The 17,237-nt window shown below is 51.4% G+C and overlaps 1 protein-coding gene across 30 annotated transcripts in view; it reads left to right on the forward strand.

Moving 5' to 3' along the window:
* GRAMD1B (GRAM domain containing 1B) overlaps positions 1–17,237 on the forward strand; it is a 274,580-nt gene that overhangs the window by 250,794 nt on the left and 6,549 nt on the right. For 20 of the 30 annotated variants that reach the window (XM_089334956.1, XM_089334918.1, XM_089334923.1 and 17 more), the window contains 10 exons: positions 689–845; positions 1,841–2,030; positions 4,189–4,332; positions 5,306–5,424; positions 5,644–5,786; positions 9,468–9,571; positions 10,177–10,380; positions 11,029–11,119; positions 15,838–15,945; positions 16,157–16,346. In XM_089334956.1, the coding sequence (XP_089191082.1) occupies positions 689–845; positions 1,841–2,030; positions 4,189–4,332; positions 5,306–5,424; positions 5,644–5,786; positions 9,468–9,571; positions 10,177–10,380; positions 11,029–11,119; positions 15,838–15,945; positions 16,157–16,346 (1,450 nt within the window). The remainder of the gene's footprint in view (positions 1–688; positions 846–1,840; positions 2,031–4,188; positions 4,333–5,305; positions 5,425–5,643; positions 5,787–9,467; positions 9,572–10,176; positions 10,381–11,028; positions 11,120–15,837; positions 15,946–16,156; positions 16,347–17,237) is intronic. The other 10 variants (XM_070047592.2, XM_051819265.3, XM_089334980.1 and 7 more) reach the window with 1 other exon arrangement.

Here is a 17,237-nt window from a genome sequence, read left to right on the forward strand (position 1 = left end):
GAAGGCAGGGAAAAGGCATTGAACTTGTAGTACTTAGACCTAGGCTCAGGTGCAAACATCAGTATTTAATAGTGGTATCAGCTAACCCCGTGAGTGCCCACTTGGTGATTGCTATAATGCCTGTTATATACCCAGAGTCACCGAGCATAGGCCAGATGTTGGTGCCAGTGGTGACTGGAATGGTGATGACTCCTCAGCCTGGGGAGGCTGCAGAGGTGTCCCTGAAATGTCCTTAGAAGGACATCACCTTCTTCTCAAGGAGGTTTCCTTTTAGGTTTAGAGAAGTTTACTACTTAGGATTTAGATACTGGGCACTGTGGAAGCACTGGTGCCCAGAGTCCTGTCTTAGCCGTTGTGTGGGAAATGAAATTATGCTCAGAACCCAGATATTTGTTTCAAGTAGTTGGGATGGGCCGGGCACCAATGGAACAAAATAGCTTAACACAAACAGCTATCGTAGTTAGGGAAGCCAGAAGTGTTACATGGGGGCTGGGAGGGGTGAGGTGAGATGGGAATGAAGTTTGAGGAGAGCAGTGGAGGTGGATTTTTGCTTAGGGGAGGGACACACACGCAGCGAAGAAGCAGAAAAGCCCAGAGCTTTGGATGGACTGGCAGATCTGAGGTTCTTGGAGCAGTCGATGATCATGGCCGCTGAGGCTAACATGGGCTCATTGTTGTCTTCTCTCAGCTACTGTGAAGAGATCCCCGTGGAAGAGAATGAAGTGAATGACAGCTCATCCAAAAGCAGCATAGAGACCAAGCCCGATGCAAGTCCTCAGCTGCCCAAGAAGTCCATCACCAACAGCACTCTGACGTCCACAGGGAGCAGCGAAGCCCCCGTCTCGGTACGGGCGGTCGGCCCTTGGTCCTTGCACCCATGGGCCAGTGTCTTGTAGCTTTGTTAATGCCACAGGGATCCACCTTGGCGAGCAGCAGTGGGGAGGGTGGTTGTGCTGTGGTTGGTTTATTAAGGTGGTGTTGTAGAGTGGATGGGCTCTTCATATTCTAATGGTATAGCCTGGGTTCTAGTTTTATCTGGACTTGACTTCTGAGCAGATGGAAACCATTCCCAGTGCATGTGTTCGTTTTGTTCTTGGTGGAGTGCCCTGGATCAGTCCTTTCCCGTGGAGAACTATTGCAGGTCATTTTTGTTTTTGCACTGTCTTTATCTGAAGTTGAAGTCATGCGTAGAGATAGAACTGTACAACTGTTCATTGTTCACTCATTTGATTAATATTTATCAATGGAGTCCCAGTGTACACACTGTGGTTTGGTTTCCCGCTGTGCTAGACATTGTGGACACCATAGCGAAGTGTAACAGGAACTTTGTTCTTGGGAATTTTGATAGGAGAAAGAATTTTGATGAACGAGGCTTGGGTGCGTGCTGGCAGGTGGAAGGAGTGGGAACTTCTAGAAAAGAAAGCTTAGCGTTCCAGTGGTTTAAGGGTCAGATCAGCTGGGGTTAGAAGGAAAACATTCATTTGACTCTCAGTTTCAGTGTTCATTTTCTGTTCATTTTCTGCCTCTGAGGTTATTGTTCAGGTGTAAAGAATTGTATTGATCCTTCCAGGGCTATTGGGAGAATGAATATGGCTCAGGAAGGGCCCAGGGCCGGCAGTGCTGGCTCTGTCCCCATCTGGTTTGGTGTGGCATTCGAGTAGCGAGCCCAGCTTGTGCTGTGTTCACCCGTCTTCCAGGCAGGCCTGGGGGAGCCCCCAGAACATGGCTCCAGCCCAGTTCCCCAGCAGCTGAGCTGTGAATGGGAGGCCCTCCACGGCCAGGGCTCTAACTGCCCTGAGCACTTTGCTCCTGGTGGGTGACTGCTCTGTCTTCACCGCAGTTTGATGGCCTGCCCTTGGAGGAGGAGGTGCTGGAGGGCGACGGGTCCCTGGAGAAGGAGCTCGCCATTGACAACATCATAGGGGATAAGATGGAGATCATTGCACCTGTGAACTCCCCGTCACTGGACTTCAACGACAATGAAGACATCCCCACCGAGCTCAGCGACTCTTCTGACACTCATGATGAAGGTGAGTGTTTGAAAATGGCTCAGGTGGCTCTGTGGGGACTGGAGTTAGTCTCTAGGTTCCTGGTGGGAGGGTGGCTAAAAGAGCTTTTGGAATAAATGGTGCATTTCAGGGCCAGCGTTGTGGTGTAGTGGGTAAAGCCATTGCCTGCGATGCCAGTGTTCATATGGACACTGGTTCGTGTCCTGGCTGCTCCACTTCAATCCACTTCCTTACTAATGGCCTGGGAAAAGTAGCAGAATATGACCTGACCCAAGTGCTTGGGCCCCTGCACCCACGTGGGAGACTGTGCTCCTGGTTTTGGCTCCTGGTTTCAGCCCAGGCTGATTCTCTCTCTCTCTCTCCCTCTCTTCTTCCCTCTCTCTCTCTCTTTTAAATAAATAAATAAATCATTTTTTTTTTAAACATGGTGCATTTATAGGGAACTTCAAAAAGGTCATGGAAAATGTGTGTTAAAAAAAAACTGAATTGACTTTAACATTTTTTGCACTGAAACAAATATACCTTTTACTTCCATTTTCTTTCTTTCTTTCTTTTTTTAAGATTTATTTATTTATTTATTTGAGAGGCAGAGTTACAGACAGAGGAAGAGACAGAGAGAGGGGTCTTCTGTCCACTGGTTCACTCTCCAAATGGCTGCAATGGCTGGAGCTGTGCCAGGAGCTTCCTCCAGGTCTCCCACATAGGTGCAGGGGCCCAAGTGCTTGGGCCATCTTCTACTGCTTTCCCAGGCCACAGAAGAGAGCTGGATCAGAAGTGGTGCTGCCGGGTCTCGAACTGGCACCTGTTTGGGAATCGGGCACTGCAGGCGGTGGCTTTACCTCCTATGCCACAGCACCAGCAGAGGATAGCTTCTTACTGCATTCCTACATGGGGTCAGCTGCTAGGACCACCCTCAGAAATATGCTGCTCTGTACACGGCCTGGAGAGAAGCCACAGTCTCAATATTCCTGAAATTGGTTGTTAATTTTCCTGCACTGAAATGATGGTGGGTTCTCACTCGTGAGTGGATGCAGAGTGCTTTCTGGCTCATCTGTGGACAGTCCCAGGGGTCACCTCTGATGGCTTTCTAACCTTCAGTTGTTTTGACCACCCCTGTCCAGGATCCAGGGTGAATGACTGCATGGGCAGTGTGCTGCCCAATTCTAGTGGTGCTGTACGCATACTCTGAGATGTGACTGTCCCTCCCACCGTGACTATTTAATGCCCAGGCCCAGGCACTAACTGTGGCAGCTGCTCCTGATTTCTTCCTTGGCCTTCTCAGGATCTAATGATGCCACAAATGTCAGCCTCCCTGGCCCATGCAGATGCAGTAATTAGGGACCATGAGATGCCAGGGGCTGGGGGGGAAATACTAAGGCTTTACCAACTCATCTGTACCCTTAGACACACCCTTCTGTAGCAGATAGAAAATGCAAAACATTGCAAGTGCATGCCGTCGCCTGATTGGCAGTGGTCTGCACAGGGTCACAAAATCATGTTCCGAGTAGGTGCAGCATCCCTGAGAAAGCAGGCAGCTTTATCTGGGAACCCCTCCGCACCCCTCCCTCCACCCGCCGCACCTTGCTCTGTGTGCCTCTTCCTTTGACTCATCCTGATTTCTCTTCTTGTGCTGTAATAAAGCTGTAATCATAAGCTTCTAAAAGAAGGGGTGGGGACTGAAGTCGCAGATGAAATAAGCTGCCTTGGGAAGGGAGAGCAGGCCTGGTGCAGTAGGGGACCATGGACCAGCCTCAGAAGCTCTTTTGTAAACAGTGGCCCTTGAACGTACCTGTGCCTTGGGTTCCAATGTCACTTGTGTCGAGTGTAGTACCCTAAAGAGTCTCCATGACTCATCCTTTGGAAGTCCTCAGTTGCTTGAATGTTGGTCTAAGAGCAACTAAATTAGGAGCATTTGAAAGCATAACAGCAAACAGTGCCCGCTTCCCAATGCTCTGTATAGGATGAGAGGACATGGTGCTAACTAGGGTGGACGCTTGCACCGCAGGGAAGGATGGAGACGGAAGCAAAGATGAACAGTGGAGGCCGTGAGCCGGCTACCCTGCTGCACAGCCTCCCCGTCTCCTGGCACCATGCCCATGACCATGAGACACCAGTCCAAGGGGCGTCCCCGGAACTCCTCCCTCTGCTGTCACTGTCTAATTCCCTGTCCTCCGTGCAGGTGAGGTCCAGGCCTTCTATGAGGACCTGAGTGGCCGGCAGTACGTGAACGAAGTCTTCAACTTCAGCGTGGACAAGCTCTATGACCTCCTCTTCACCACCTCGCCCTTCCTGCGGGACTTCATGGAGCAGAGACGCTTTTCCGGTCTGTTCTGTGGGAGTGACTCCCCGCCCTGCCCTCTCTGATCCCCGGTTTGCTCCCTTCCGTTTCCCTTCCTGCCCCGTCCCATGGGTCCTTTTTTTCCCAAGCCACCTGCTGGCCCAGGCACCCATCTTCTTGCCATGGTAGGTGCCGGAGCCCCCTTGGGGTCCTGCCTGTCTTGTGTGTCCCCCAGCGGTGCAGTGTCACGCTTGCCCCGCTGTGCACCAAACTGGCACCTGCCTGGCCTCCACTCTCTCAGGGCTTGGTGCCTAATGAAAGACAGCAACGCCCACTCACAGGGAGGCACCGACTCCATGCCAAGCAGGGTCTGTGATCTCATTCAGTGTGTCCAGCTGCCTTGTATGCAGGCTGTGTGATTCCCCAGGGCTGATGAGGAAGCTTGAGCTCTCACTACTTGATCACCGTCATACACCCTCGAAGGGACAGAGCTAGGATTCAAACCCAGGGTGCTCGGGGTTCACGCTTAGACACTCTGTGCTGCCATCTGTCCCCTCCACACTGCCATTCCCATGGGAGGGGCTGCAGCACTGCTATGGGAAAGGGCATTGAGGAAAGCACTGGGGCATCATGGAGCCCCTGTGCTGGGAGAGGGCATGGTGAGTGCAAAGAAGGTCAGGCCTTAGGGGAGAGAACTTGTTCCCAAGGAATCCTAGGCCCTTGCCACAGTAACTCCAGTGTTGCCAGCACCCCCGTAGGTGGCCCCGAGACCTCCTGCCCCAGCCCAGGAACAATCAGCATTCTGGAGCCGTCTGTAGAATTTTGGCCATGCTACAATGAGCCTCTTTCTGCTTCAACTCCCGCTCCTCCCAGGCCTCCTCCTCCCCTGGTCCTCGGGCTCCCATTGGCTTCCATGTGGCCAGCCCAGGGAAGGGACGTTCACTTGGAGGGGAAACTGAGATGTGGGCTGGGGATGCCGCTTTCCTGCCCTCATTCTGGGGTGCGTCTCTGCCCGCAGACATCATCTTCCATCCGTGGAAGAAGGAAGAGAATGGAAACCAGAGTCGCGTGATTCTTTACACCATCACCCTTACCAACCCTCTGGCTCCCAAAACTGCCACGGTCAGGGAGACCCAGGTGAGCTGGGGGAGACTCGTGTGCACTGGAGGACAGAGGTCAGGAAGGCGTTTCCAGTGCAGGTGTGTAGAGCAGAGACTAGCGTCTTGCTTGCTGAGATGCTACCGTTTGCAGTGGTCCTGCTGGGTCTTTGTCCAGAAGCCAGAAGTCATGGGGTGGGATGGGGAGCTGGAGGACTTCCACTGGGCATGGCTTCAGCTTCATTCTTCCCCTGCACAGACCATGTACAAGGCGAGCCAGGAGAGCGAATGTTACGTGATCGACGCCGAAGTCCTCACCCATGATGTACCGTACCACGACTACTTCTACACCATCAACCGCTACACACTCACCCGTGTGGCTCGCAACAAGAGCCGGCTTCGGTACAGAGCATGGGGGGCCTGAGGGGATGGATCGGGGTCCTTATGGAGGGGAGCACCCCTTTGCTCTTTTATTTTTTAACTTTTTTTTTCTTTTAAAGATTTGTTTATTTGAGAGGCAGAGTTACAGATAGAGAGAGGGAGAGACAGGGAAAGAATTCATCCATCTGCTGGTTTACTCCCCACATGACCACAATGGCCGGGGCTGAACTGATCCGAAGCCAGGAGCTTCTTGCTGGTCTCCCGTGTGGGTGCAGGGGCCCACGCACTTGGCATCTTCTGCTTTCCCAGGTGCTTTAGCAGGGAGCTGGTTGGGTGCCTTTGCTTGCTGACGCATTCTGTATTCTGCCACCTCCCTGTCCTGATGGAGCTGATCACTGTCTCTTCCATGTGCACCTGTTACCACTCTGTCCGCCTTCTCAGGGAGACGTTTATGGACTGTCTGACTTATAAAGTCTGTGTAGGTGCCTCACCTGCATCTCTGGAATGTTTGCAATGCTCCCGGGAGATGGGTTTATCCTCATTTTTTCAGAAGAGAAAACGGAGGTTCATGTAAGCTAATTAACTTTGCCGAGTCACATCCCTCATAAGTAGTCATGTGTTTGTATACATGAGGGGCTGATCCAGGATCCCTGTGCATACCAAAACCTACCATTGCTCAAATTGCTTATTTATGCACTGTTTGCATTTGACCCACACACATTCTCCCGTAAACTTTATTTATTTAGATTTATTTTTAATCTATTTGAAAGAATCACAGAGAGAGACAGAGCCAGAGCCAGAGAGAGAGAGAGAGAGAACTCTTCCATTTTGCTGGTTCACTCCCCAAATGACCACAACGGCCAGAGCTGAGCTGATCAGGAGCCAGGAGCTTCTTCCAGATCTTCCACGTGGGTGCAGGGGCCCAAGGAGTTGGGTCGTCTTCTACTGCTTTCCCAGGCCCTAGCAGAAGAGAGCTGGATTGGAAATGGAGCAGCCAGGACCTGAACCGGTGCCCATGTAGGATGCCGGCACTGCAGGCTGGGGCCTTAACCCACAGCACCAGCCCCTCCCATAAACTTTAAACCATCTCTAGATTACTTATAATACCTAATACAATGTAAATAGTTCCTTTTTTTAAAATAAAGGTTCAATTTTATTTGAAACACAAAGTGACAGAAGGAGGGAGAGAGCCACAGAGAGACATACTGGGATCTCTCACCCACTGGCTCATTCCTCAAATGCCCACAGTAGCCAGAGCTAGGCCAGGCCAAAGCCAGGACCAGGACCTCCATCTGTGTATCCCACATGGGTGACAGAAACCCAAATACTTGGGCCATCATCTGCCTCCCGGCATATGTAAAAAGGAAGCTGGATCAGAAGCACAGGAGTGAGGGCTGGAACCCAGGCATGCCAGTATAGGTTGCAGGCATCCCAAGCAGTGGCTTAGTCTGCTGTGATGCAGTGCCTGCTGCATATATATTTCTTTTATTTATTTATTTGAAAGTCAGAGTTACCCAGAAAGAGAGAGGTCTTCCATCCGCTGGTTCACTCCCCAACTGGCCGCAACCGCTGGAGCTGTGTCGATCCAAAGCCAGGAGCCGGGAGCTTCCCCCGGTTCTCCCACGTGGGTGCAGGGGCCCAAGGACTTGGGTCATCTTCTGCTGCTTTCCCAGGCCATAGCAGAGATCTGGATCAGAAGTGGAGCAGCCGAGTCTCGAACCAGCGCCCATATGAGATGCCGGCACTGTAGGTGGCGGCTTTACCCGCTACGCCACAGCACCGGCCCCCGCATATATACTTTTTATCTTGTATTGTTTAGGGAATAATGACAAGAAAATCATGTCTGTACATGTTCAGTGCAGACACAACTTTCTTATTGAGTAATGAGTAAGGATTGAATTCATCAGGTACGGAGGGCCAACTGCAGTCCTGCGTTCTCTCTGCTGTGCGTTGTGACTTCCTGTTCATCTCCCCTGTTAGCCAGCAAGCTCCTGGAGGACAGGAGTCCCATTCCATTCTCCACCTGGTTCTCAGCATGCAGCGGCAGGACCTGCCCTTGTCACAGTCTAGAAGATGAGGACAGAATGAATAATTAGTTCTGTGCACTGTGGTGTGCATTGAAAGGAAGACAGGGGCTGGTGTTGCAGTGTAGCAGTAGAGCCACCACCTGCGACACAGGCATCCCATGTGGGCACTGGTTCGAGTCCTGGCTATTCCGCTTCCAATCCAGCTCTCTGCTAATGGGCCTGGGAAAGCATCCAGAGATGGCACCATTGCTTGGGCCCCTGCACACACATGGGAGAACTGAATGGAGTTCCAGGCTTCTGGCTTTGTTCTGGCCCAGTCCAGGCCACTGCAGCCATTTGGAGAATAAACCATGAATGGAAGATCTCTTGCTCTCTCTGTCTCGTCTCTTTCTCCCTTTTTCTCTGTAACTCTGCCTTTTAAATAAAACAAATTTTTAAAAAATATTTAAAAGAAATAAAAGTGAAGAAATCTAGACTGACATTTGAAGAGCTTCTAGCCTAACTGAAAAGACAAGATGTACTCCATTGCAACATACCTGTATCTTAGAGCAAGTTATTTTGGTTATAAGGGGCAGAAATTCGTTCCTGCAGTTCAGATAGAATTAGAAGCTTAGCCAAAGGTTACGCAGAGGTCTCTTGGGACTCGGGAGTATCTAATGCCAGCCCCTCGGTCCAGCCTGCGTCTTTCTCATCTCCTTGTTAGTTTTTCTTGGGGAGTGGGTGGGGGTTCTGTGCTGCTTTCTGTGCTCCTCCACCTGCCTTCTCTTCCTCCTTCCTTTTATTTCCCTTCCTCCTCTGCTCTCTCGCCTGTTCCTACTGTCCTTTCCCCCAGTGTCCAGGTTTCCTAATCCCAGGTTCCACACAGACTGTTGAAGTTGTGTGTCTTCTGTGCAGTCTCAGAGGTAGCTGCTGATTGACCTCTGATAGACCTTTACGGGGCAGTGTCTCCCCTCAATCCAGTAAACAGCTGGGTCACAGGGGAGGGGAGGGGTGCAAGTGAAGGCCTTCTACCAGCAGGCCATGGGTACAGGTAGCATTCTGGTGGATGGAGGAGAGGCTGGGCAGACAGCCTTAACCTGCAGAGCATAAACAAGGAGAGTATTGGCAGGTGCACGTGCACCCAAGGAGGAGGCCAGGGTGGAGGAAGGGAAGAGAAGGGAAGGGAAGGGATGGAGCCGATACCGCAGGAAAGAGGGGCAGTGGGGTGAGCAGTGATTGGGAGGAGACAGTACCTGGAGCAGAGCTGACCAGGTCTTGAGGGCAGGGCAGTGGCAGGAGCCAGCGCAGGTGGCTGAAGTTACTCTTTGTGGGGAGTGATGAAACCCCAGAGCCTGTCTTGGAAGTAGAGGGCTTGAACCCCAGTCTGGGCCTTCCCTTGCCTGACTGGACGTCCACCCACTGGGAGGTGCGGTATGAGGTCATGAAAGAATTCTGTGCTTGGAGTCAGCAGCTTTTGTTTTCTTTAAATAGCTAAACCTCAGTTTTGTCATCTGTAAGGTGGGGATAAACCCGATAGCTCCACCATCCTCAGGAGTGTGATCAGGGAGAGCAGATAACGTTTTGGAAAGGATGGTACCGTGTGAAGCTCCTTTGGCCTTGAACCTGAACTTCCCTTTTGCCAGCAGAGGAGAGCCCACCCAGGAGTGACCGATCTTATTTCTGGCTTGCTCTTCAGGGTCTCCACAGAGCTGCGCTACCGAAAACAGCCCTGGGGCTTGGTGAAAACCTTCATCGAGAAGAACTTCTGGAGTGGGCTGGAGGACTACTTTCGCCATTTAGGTAGGTGCCACGGTCGTTGCTGCTGAGCTGTGTAGCTGCCACCGCTTGGGGGAAGGGAGACAGAGAATCAGGGTTCAGATTGACACAGTGAAGGGGTTTTATGGGATCCCTAAATCTACTCCAAAAATGGAGATCAAATTTGGCATTTTTGTGGACATGTAATTTTTATGAGACCATTTTTACCTGTAATTTTTATGAGACCATTAAGCCACCTGTGTGATACCTTCCTCCCAAACAAAATGAGCCACAGCTCTTGCAATACTGGTGCTAACTCTGTTCTGAGAAGGCTTGGCAAATAGTCTCTTAATGCATCTACTTAGGAAGTGAATGATACGTCCACTTGTATGCACAGGGATGCAGATGTTGGGACCATGGAGCCTTGCCCAGTGTTAAACATCCCAGAGGAGGGGGTTTCGGTGGGGCTAGGTCCCAGAAGTACTCCCTGAAGCTCCTGAGCATCCCTGAGTGTCCTCTGCCCCCCTGCCCAACTTCCCAGGGTACTGTATGGGAACAAGGCTCCCCTAAAGAGTTTCTTCTAGAAGACAGTCCTTTGGGTTGAAGGAATGGGAGGATGGCTTCTGATGTAGCCCTGTGGTCCTTGGCAGAGAGCGAACTGACCAAAACGGAGAGCACCTACCTGGCTGAGATGCACAGACAGTCTCCCAAAGAGAAAGCCAGCAAGCCGCCGACAGTGCGGAGGAGGAAGCGTCCCCACGCCCACCTGCGGGTGCCTCACCTGGAAGAGGTGATGAGCCCCGTCACCACGCCCACTGATGAAGATGTGGGCCACAGGATCAAGCACGTGGCAGGTGTGTGCCAGGCGGGGATGGGTGGCGGGGGTTGGGGCTGTTTGCCGAGAGGACATAACACAAAGATCAGGGAGTCCAGGGCACCCCTCACTTGACCCCCATGGGTGCAGGGGTCTGCCCTCTCCCGTTATGTGTCTTCCTCTTCCCAGCCAGTCGTTCACACACTTGGGTTCTTGCTCAAGCCTGGAAACCTTGGGCTTTAGACCACTGTGTGCATTGGTTTTTAAACTGTGCTCTACACATCCCTGTGGGGAGCTGACGGGGAGAGGGGAGGAGGCAGAAGAGGACGAGAGAACCAGTCTTCCGTGTTCCTCTTCCACCCCCTCAACCAGAGCTCACAGGTAGCTGATTACGGTTGCAGCCAGAGCTGGAAGCTGTGCTGGTTATAGTCCTGGCCCCGTGTTGCTTCCCACACCTGTATGTGCTAGCTGCTTAGATCTGTTGATTGTCTCATTTGTTCAGGGATCGCCCAACCCAAGCCATGACCTTGCCCTTGAGAAGCTTATCGTGTGGATGGGGGGCGGAGATGCCTATCATGTGGTTGCCATGGCAGCACCATGGCCAGTTCTCTGTCATTTCCTGCCGTTCATGTTGGCAGCTGGGGAACTTGTGGGTTATGCTGGTGACAGCCTCTTTGTTCTCACGCAGGTTCCACGCAGACTCGGCATATCCCCGAGGACACTCCCAATGGCTTCCACCTGCAGAGCGTGTCCAAGCTGCTGCTGGTTATCAGCTGTGTGTAAGGGACTCTAAGCTCTCCTCCGACCCTGCCCCCCACCCCACCTTCCTCTTTCTGCCTGGTGCTTCATCCCCCATCTCTCAAAACATACGAGTATCCCTACTCTTTGTTTTTTTTTTTTTTCTCTGTCCTCTGGTCTTCTGATATTCTCTGTCTGGATTGGTCATTCTGTCTTTTCTTTTCTCTTTGCTTCTTTTTCTCTGTTTTCTTCAACATTTAGCATATGCTAGGGCTTCAGAAGAAAACGCTTCAGGCTATATGTATGCCCTTCGAACTCAAATGGATGAGACAGACAGCACATGCACAGTTCCCACACGGTTGGATAAATGCTAACATAGAAATGCCACAGAGCATTTCAGGAGTCAGCTCAGCTGTTCTATTGTGAGAGACCGTGGTGTCCTCCCTGCCAGGCACGAGGACCGTGCACTCATGGAGCCTGCACTTTGGGATGACAGGGAGACAAATCAAGGAGTACATTATAGGGCTGCGTCTCATGTAGACAGTTGATAATTGCCCTAATATTATACACAGCAGTCTCCATAACATTCTTTTTTTCCCCTAAGATTTTTTTTATTTGAAAGGCAGAGTCACAGAGACAGGGAGAGCCGAGCGAGAGAGAGGATCTTCTGTTATCCACAGGTTCATTCCCCTAATGGCTGCAACAGCCAGCGCTGGCCCAGGCTGAAGCCAGGAGCCAAAAGCTTCTTTCAGGTCTCCCACATGGGTGCAGGGGCTCAAGCACTTGTGCCATCCTCTGCTGCTTTCTCAGGCACATTAGCAGGGAGCTGGATCAGAAGTGGAGCAGCTGGGGCTTGAACCAGTGCCCATATGGGATGCTGGTACTGCAGGTGGTGGCTTAACCTGTTACACCACAGTGCCTGTCTCTCCATAACTTTCATAGAAAGATGCTGGGCTAGGGAGAGAGGAAACAAAGGCGTAAGGTAGGAAAACACAGCTTGTTCTTTAAAAAAAAAAAAAAAAGATTTTATTTATTTATTTGAGAGGTAGAGTTAAAGATAGTGAGAGGGAGAGTCAGAGAGAAAGGTCCTCTTCTGCTGGTTCACTCCCTAAATGGCATCAGTGGCTGGAGCTGTGCCCATCTAAAGCCAGGAGCCAGGAGATTATTCCAGGTCTCCCACATGGGTGCAGGGGCCCAAGCTTTCCCAGGCCATAGCAGAGAGCTGGATCAGAAATGGTGCAGCCAGGACTCAAACCTGTGCCCATATGGGATGCCAGTGCTGCAGGTGGAGGCTTTACCTGCTACGCCACAGCACCGGCCCCACAGCTTGCTCTTTGAAATGCAAGTCCATGCTGTCTCCTGCCCAGGACCTTCCTGAACCATTTTGAGGAGGAAGCAGATGGGACCACTAAGAACAGCTCTTCTGCTTGCTTCAGCCCCTTTTTTTGGATACAGTGTGCTGTGAGATTGTAGGAGTAGGCTTGGGTGGAGGAAGGCATGGCAGCTGCCCAGATGTGGTGGGCACAGGAACCTAAGGAAGCCAGGAGTGACAGATTTGCTTTAAAATACAAAGTCACTCTGCTGGCCATATGGGGAATGGATTGGATAAGAAAAGACTGGAGCAGGGACATCGGTGGCTCCGCACTGCAGCGATCTAGCGACAGTGGAGGAGACTGGGTGGAGGGACTGCCGCTGATCTTGGAAGGGTAGGATATGGTCAGTATGTAGTTAAGTGAAGCCAGGGAAGGTGGGCTTCTGATTCGAGGGACCGTCGATGGTGTGTCATGAGCAGGAGTGTGGAATTCAGCAGAAGTTGTCAGAGAAGGCTGTCAGCCCTGGCTGTGTCACGGGTGATCTCGGAGCAGGTCACACCTGTTTGTCCATGTGGACCTGGCATTTAGGAGACAAGCGTGGGCTTTAGTCATGGATTAATTATCTGTAGCACTAGTGCCACGGGTGTGAAGGAGACTACCCATCCCTGGAGAGTGTAGAGTGTGATGAGACTGGGCCAAGGATGACCTCCGGGGACCCCATGTAGGAATAAGACCCAAAGTAAAATAGATGCAAAGTCTTTCTGACCTCAGCACAAGAAGCCAAGTTATTATGACAAAATTAAATACAAAGACCCCTGTAACACAGAAAATTCACGTTAAGCAACATCAGCTCAGTGTAATTCATGCCACTGTTCTATTTAATGGATTTTGGTAAATTGAAAACTAGAGCCTCAGTGAATTCAGACCTCTAAGTTCCATACAACAGGATCTGTGCCGAGGGTGTGCCAATAGCCTGCATGAGCAAGAGACTGGTGTGACCCATCTGGCCCTGTTGTCTGGCAGGCTCCCGCCACCATATATCTGCCGTGCAGTGACTCAGCCTCCTACCCCTCTTTGTTTAGACCACAGTGGAGCCTTCACTCAGATTCCCCGGGGTGCCCCTTGACCTTCAGTTGGCACAGATGAGATCTCAGACACAAACCCAGCACAGGCACTACGATGGTGTGCAGCACGCTGTGGAGGTGGGAGTGCAGTGCGTCCTGTATGTGCTGATGCGGTGGAACCTTTAGTCACTGAAATTCAGCACAGAATTACAAGTTCTGCCAAACAGCTGAGTCGCCCCAGGGATTTGCAGCTGCAAGCTTAAGAAAGACTACCTTCCAGCCGGCGCCGCGGCTCACTAGGCTAATCCTCTGCCTTGCGGCGCCAGCATACCGGGTTCTAGTCCCGGTCGGGGCACTGGGTTCTAGTCCTGGTTGCCCCTCTTCCAGGCCAGCTCTCTGCTGTGGCCAGAGAGTGCAGTGGAGGATGGCCCAGGTGCTTGGGCCCTGCACCCCATGGGAGACCAGGATAAGTACCTGGCTCCTGCCATCGGATCAGCGCGGTGCGCCGGCCGCAGCGCACCAGCCGCGGCGGCCATTGGAGGGTGAACGAACGGCAAAGGAAGACCTTTCTCTCTGTCTCTCTCTCTCACTATCCACTCTGCCCGTCAAAAAAAATTAAAAAATAAAAAAAGAAAGACTACCTTCCTTAGAGCCCAAAACATGGATGAGAAACCCAGTACCACTCTCACGCAGGCACTTTGAAAAGTGCAAGGCCTAGTGTAAGCCTGTCTTCCGTGGCTTGTCTTTTTTCTACCTGTTTGTTTTATCTGCCCACTGTTTCCATCTTTTTTCCTGAGTATCTGCTTCTTCACCTCTCATGGTCAGAACCACCCCTTGGGGGAGGCCCAGGGTGTTTTATGTACACCAGCACCTCAAAAAGTGGCTGGAGAAATGCGATTACAAAATCAGTATTTGGGTGCAGAAATTTTTGAGATGCTTGCAGAGATTTTTCAAGATTCGGTTTCCATGCACTTTTTGAAGTGCTCTGGACCTCCCTTTAACCCCCATGGCGTCTCCAGTAGGGCAGCGATTGTTGTCCCTTGGTGAGGAAAGCTGACTTTTAGAGAAGCTGGGAGATTGATCAGAAGCTGAGAAGTCTGAGTGCTGAGCCGGGATTTACACCCACTGGTGCGTCTCTGGAGCCTCTCTGCCCGTGTCTCCACCTCTCCACCCAGGAGCTCCGTCGTGGAGGAATCTTCAGGCAGCCACCGAGGCTGAGAGAAGAGCATTTCCACAGCCTCCCTGCAGCTCTCTGTTCCCCACTGGGTCCTCCAGCGCCTGCATCCTCTTTGCCTCCTTCTTGTCGCTCTCCAGTTTGGGTCTGGACTCTGGGCCACCTGAACTATTTATCCAGCCACCTGCTGGATGGTAGCAGGTGCAGGGAGGGGACACTTTAGCCTTTTGGAGGTCTGCTAACCTCTGTGAGGCATCGGGGCAGAGCTGGGGGATCCCACCATAATTCTTCTTCACTTTGACCATTCAGTTTGTTCTAAAGCTGGGTTGATAGGACGAATTCCTTCTCAATTTAGCACCCATGAAATAGTCATCCCTCAGTATCCATGGATACCAAAATCCACCAACGCTCAAGCCCCTGATAAAACTGGCATAGTATTTGCGTATAACCCATATATATATCCTCTCATATACTTCAAACCTTCTATAGGTTACTTATAATACCTAATCTAACAGAAACATTATGCAAATAGATGTTATGCTATGTTGTATAAGGAGTAATGACAAGGAAATAAAAGTCTGGGTATGTTCATTCAGTACAGATACAGTCCTGTTTGCCCAAACACTTTCGATCCACAGTTGGCTGAGTATGTGGACACCAGGGACACGGAGGGCCAAATACAGTGGCTTTCTCTTGCCCCTTTCACCCTGCGTCTCCTCACTGTGGCTTTGCTTCCAGTATTTCTTCCTTGTACACATGCGCACTTGCTCTCTGGCTCAGGTCAAGTGCAGTTTTCCGCTTCCCCTCACTCGTCTGTTTCTAATCTCTGTCTCTTCCCCATTTTTCTCTCCTGCTCCATTAGGATCTGTTTCAGGTACTGGCTCTATGATTACTCCTTTTTCCCCTTCCACCTTACCTCTCTTCTCCCAGGCACCCAGACCCTGGGTAAATGTATGTCTCTCCTTCCCAATGCCTCCCTGCTTTCACCCCAACTCGCTCGCTCACCCTGGCTCTCTGGCTGTGTCCTGGCCCTGCAGATTAGATGCTTCTCTCTCTCACCCCTCACTGCATCCCTCCTGCTCACCCACTCACCCACTGCACTGCTTTCGATGGCCCGGCGGTCAGGGACGGCAGACTTGGGGGCAGGGAGATCCCTGGCTCAGAGTCCATCTCATTGTGTTGCTCTCCCCTTCGTGTCTCCCTCTTAGTCTGGTGCTGCTGGTCGTCCTTAACATGATGCTCTTCTACAAGCTCTGGATGCTGGAATACACCACCCAGACTCTCACTGCCTGGCAGGGTCTGAGGCTCCAAGAAAGGTAATCCTGGCCTCATCCCATTGTCCCCACGTCTGCCCCTTCCCAGTGCTGTGCCCTGGCTCCTGCCTCCCAGTCTCCTTGGGATTGCCCCACTGCCCTTGTCCAGGGGAGCACCTTGGGGGGGTCAGACCACGTCTGATGTGGGGCCCAGGGGACCGAGGGGGCAGTGGGCAGAGGACACAGCACTCTGATGTGACTCTCTGTCCTTTAGGGGTCTGGGAGCACAAGACAGTCCGCTGAGCATAACTCCAGCTGCTGGGGTGCCCCTTCTTCTGCCCCACAGGTTACCCCAGTCTCAGACAGAATGGGCCCAGCTTTTAGAGTCCCAACAAAAGTACCACGATACTGAGCTCCAGAAATGGAGAGAGATCATCAAATCATCAGTGATGCTCCTTGATCAGGTGAGCTGCCCCCCTTCTCACCTCCCTCGCCTTTGGGAGACAGAACTGCTTCCCGTATGCTTCCAGAAAGGCCACCCCCCATCACTACCCTCCAGGCCTCTTCCTGTTTATTCTCCCAGGCCGTCCCTGCTTCGAATTATAAAGCCATTTCTGAATGGGCTATTAGAAATGGAGGTGCATTTCCCAAAATAATAGTAGTAAAATAACACACTAGGTTTCCAGTAGGAAAGCTGTGTGTTAGAAAGAGAAAGAACTCGTGTGTATGTGTGTGTGAGAGAGAGACAGAGAGTGACAGAGAGACCCATAGCTATCTTGTAGGCTGTTATCCCCACACTGTTACAGAGCTGTCTTCCGGGAAGGCCCGTCTTTCAAATTCCTTTTGATGTAGACCATCCCTTCCCACTGCCCTCAAAGGCACCCACCCTGCAGCCTGACGTCAGAGGCACTGCCGACAGGCTGGGGTGACTGTACTGTGTCTCCATTTCATGTCACCATTGTAGTACAACTGCTTATATTCTTCCAAAAAAATAGATCCTCCTATTTAAGAAAATCGTCTTGGAGCAAAATCAATCATGAGCTTAGGTTCCTTGAGTGGGAGGGAGTTCCCTTTTCCCCTCCAGAAAAATGTAACTGTCTTATAAAAAGTGGCCCCCATGGTTGCCATGACAGCAGGCATGTACTTTTTTTATGCAAGAGAATTAGGAAGATGACAGGCCCCAGATTTGTGATTTGTGACTTGTACTCCAAGGCTGTGTCCTTTGATGCTTTGTGGTCAGCCAGACTTGAGATGGAGTAGTCCCAGTCTTGCTGGTAACTTGAGCATGGGATTTAACATAAGTGAACTTCAGTTTCCTCACTTATAAAATAGAGGTTGTATCATGTTTGACTTGG

Source organism: Oryctolagus cuniculus, chromosome 1, assembly GCF_051225735.1.
Source record: "Oryctolagus cuniculus isolate XC-2025 breed Fujian yellow rabbit chromosome 1, ASM5122573v1, whole genome shotgun sequence".
NCBI lineage: Eukaryota > Metazoa > Chordata > Mammalia > Lagomorpha > Leporidae > Oryctolagus > Oryctolagus cuniculus.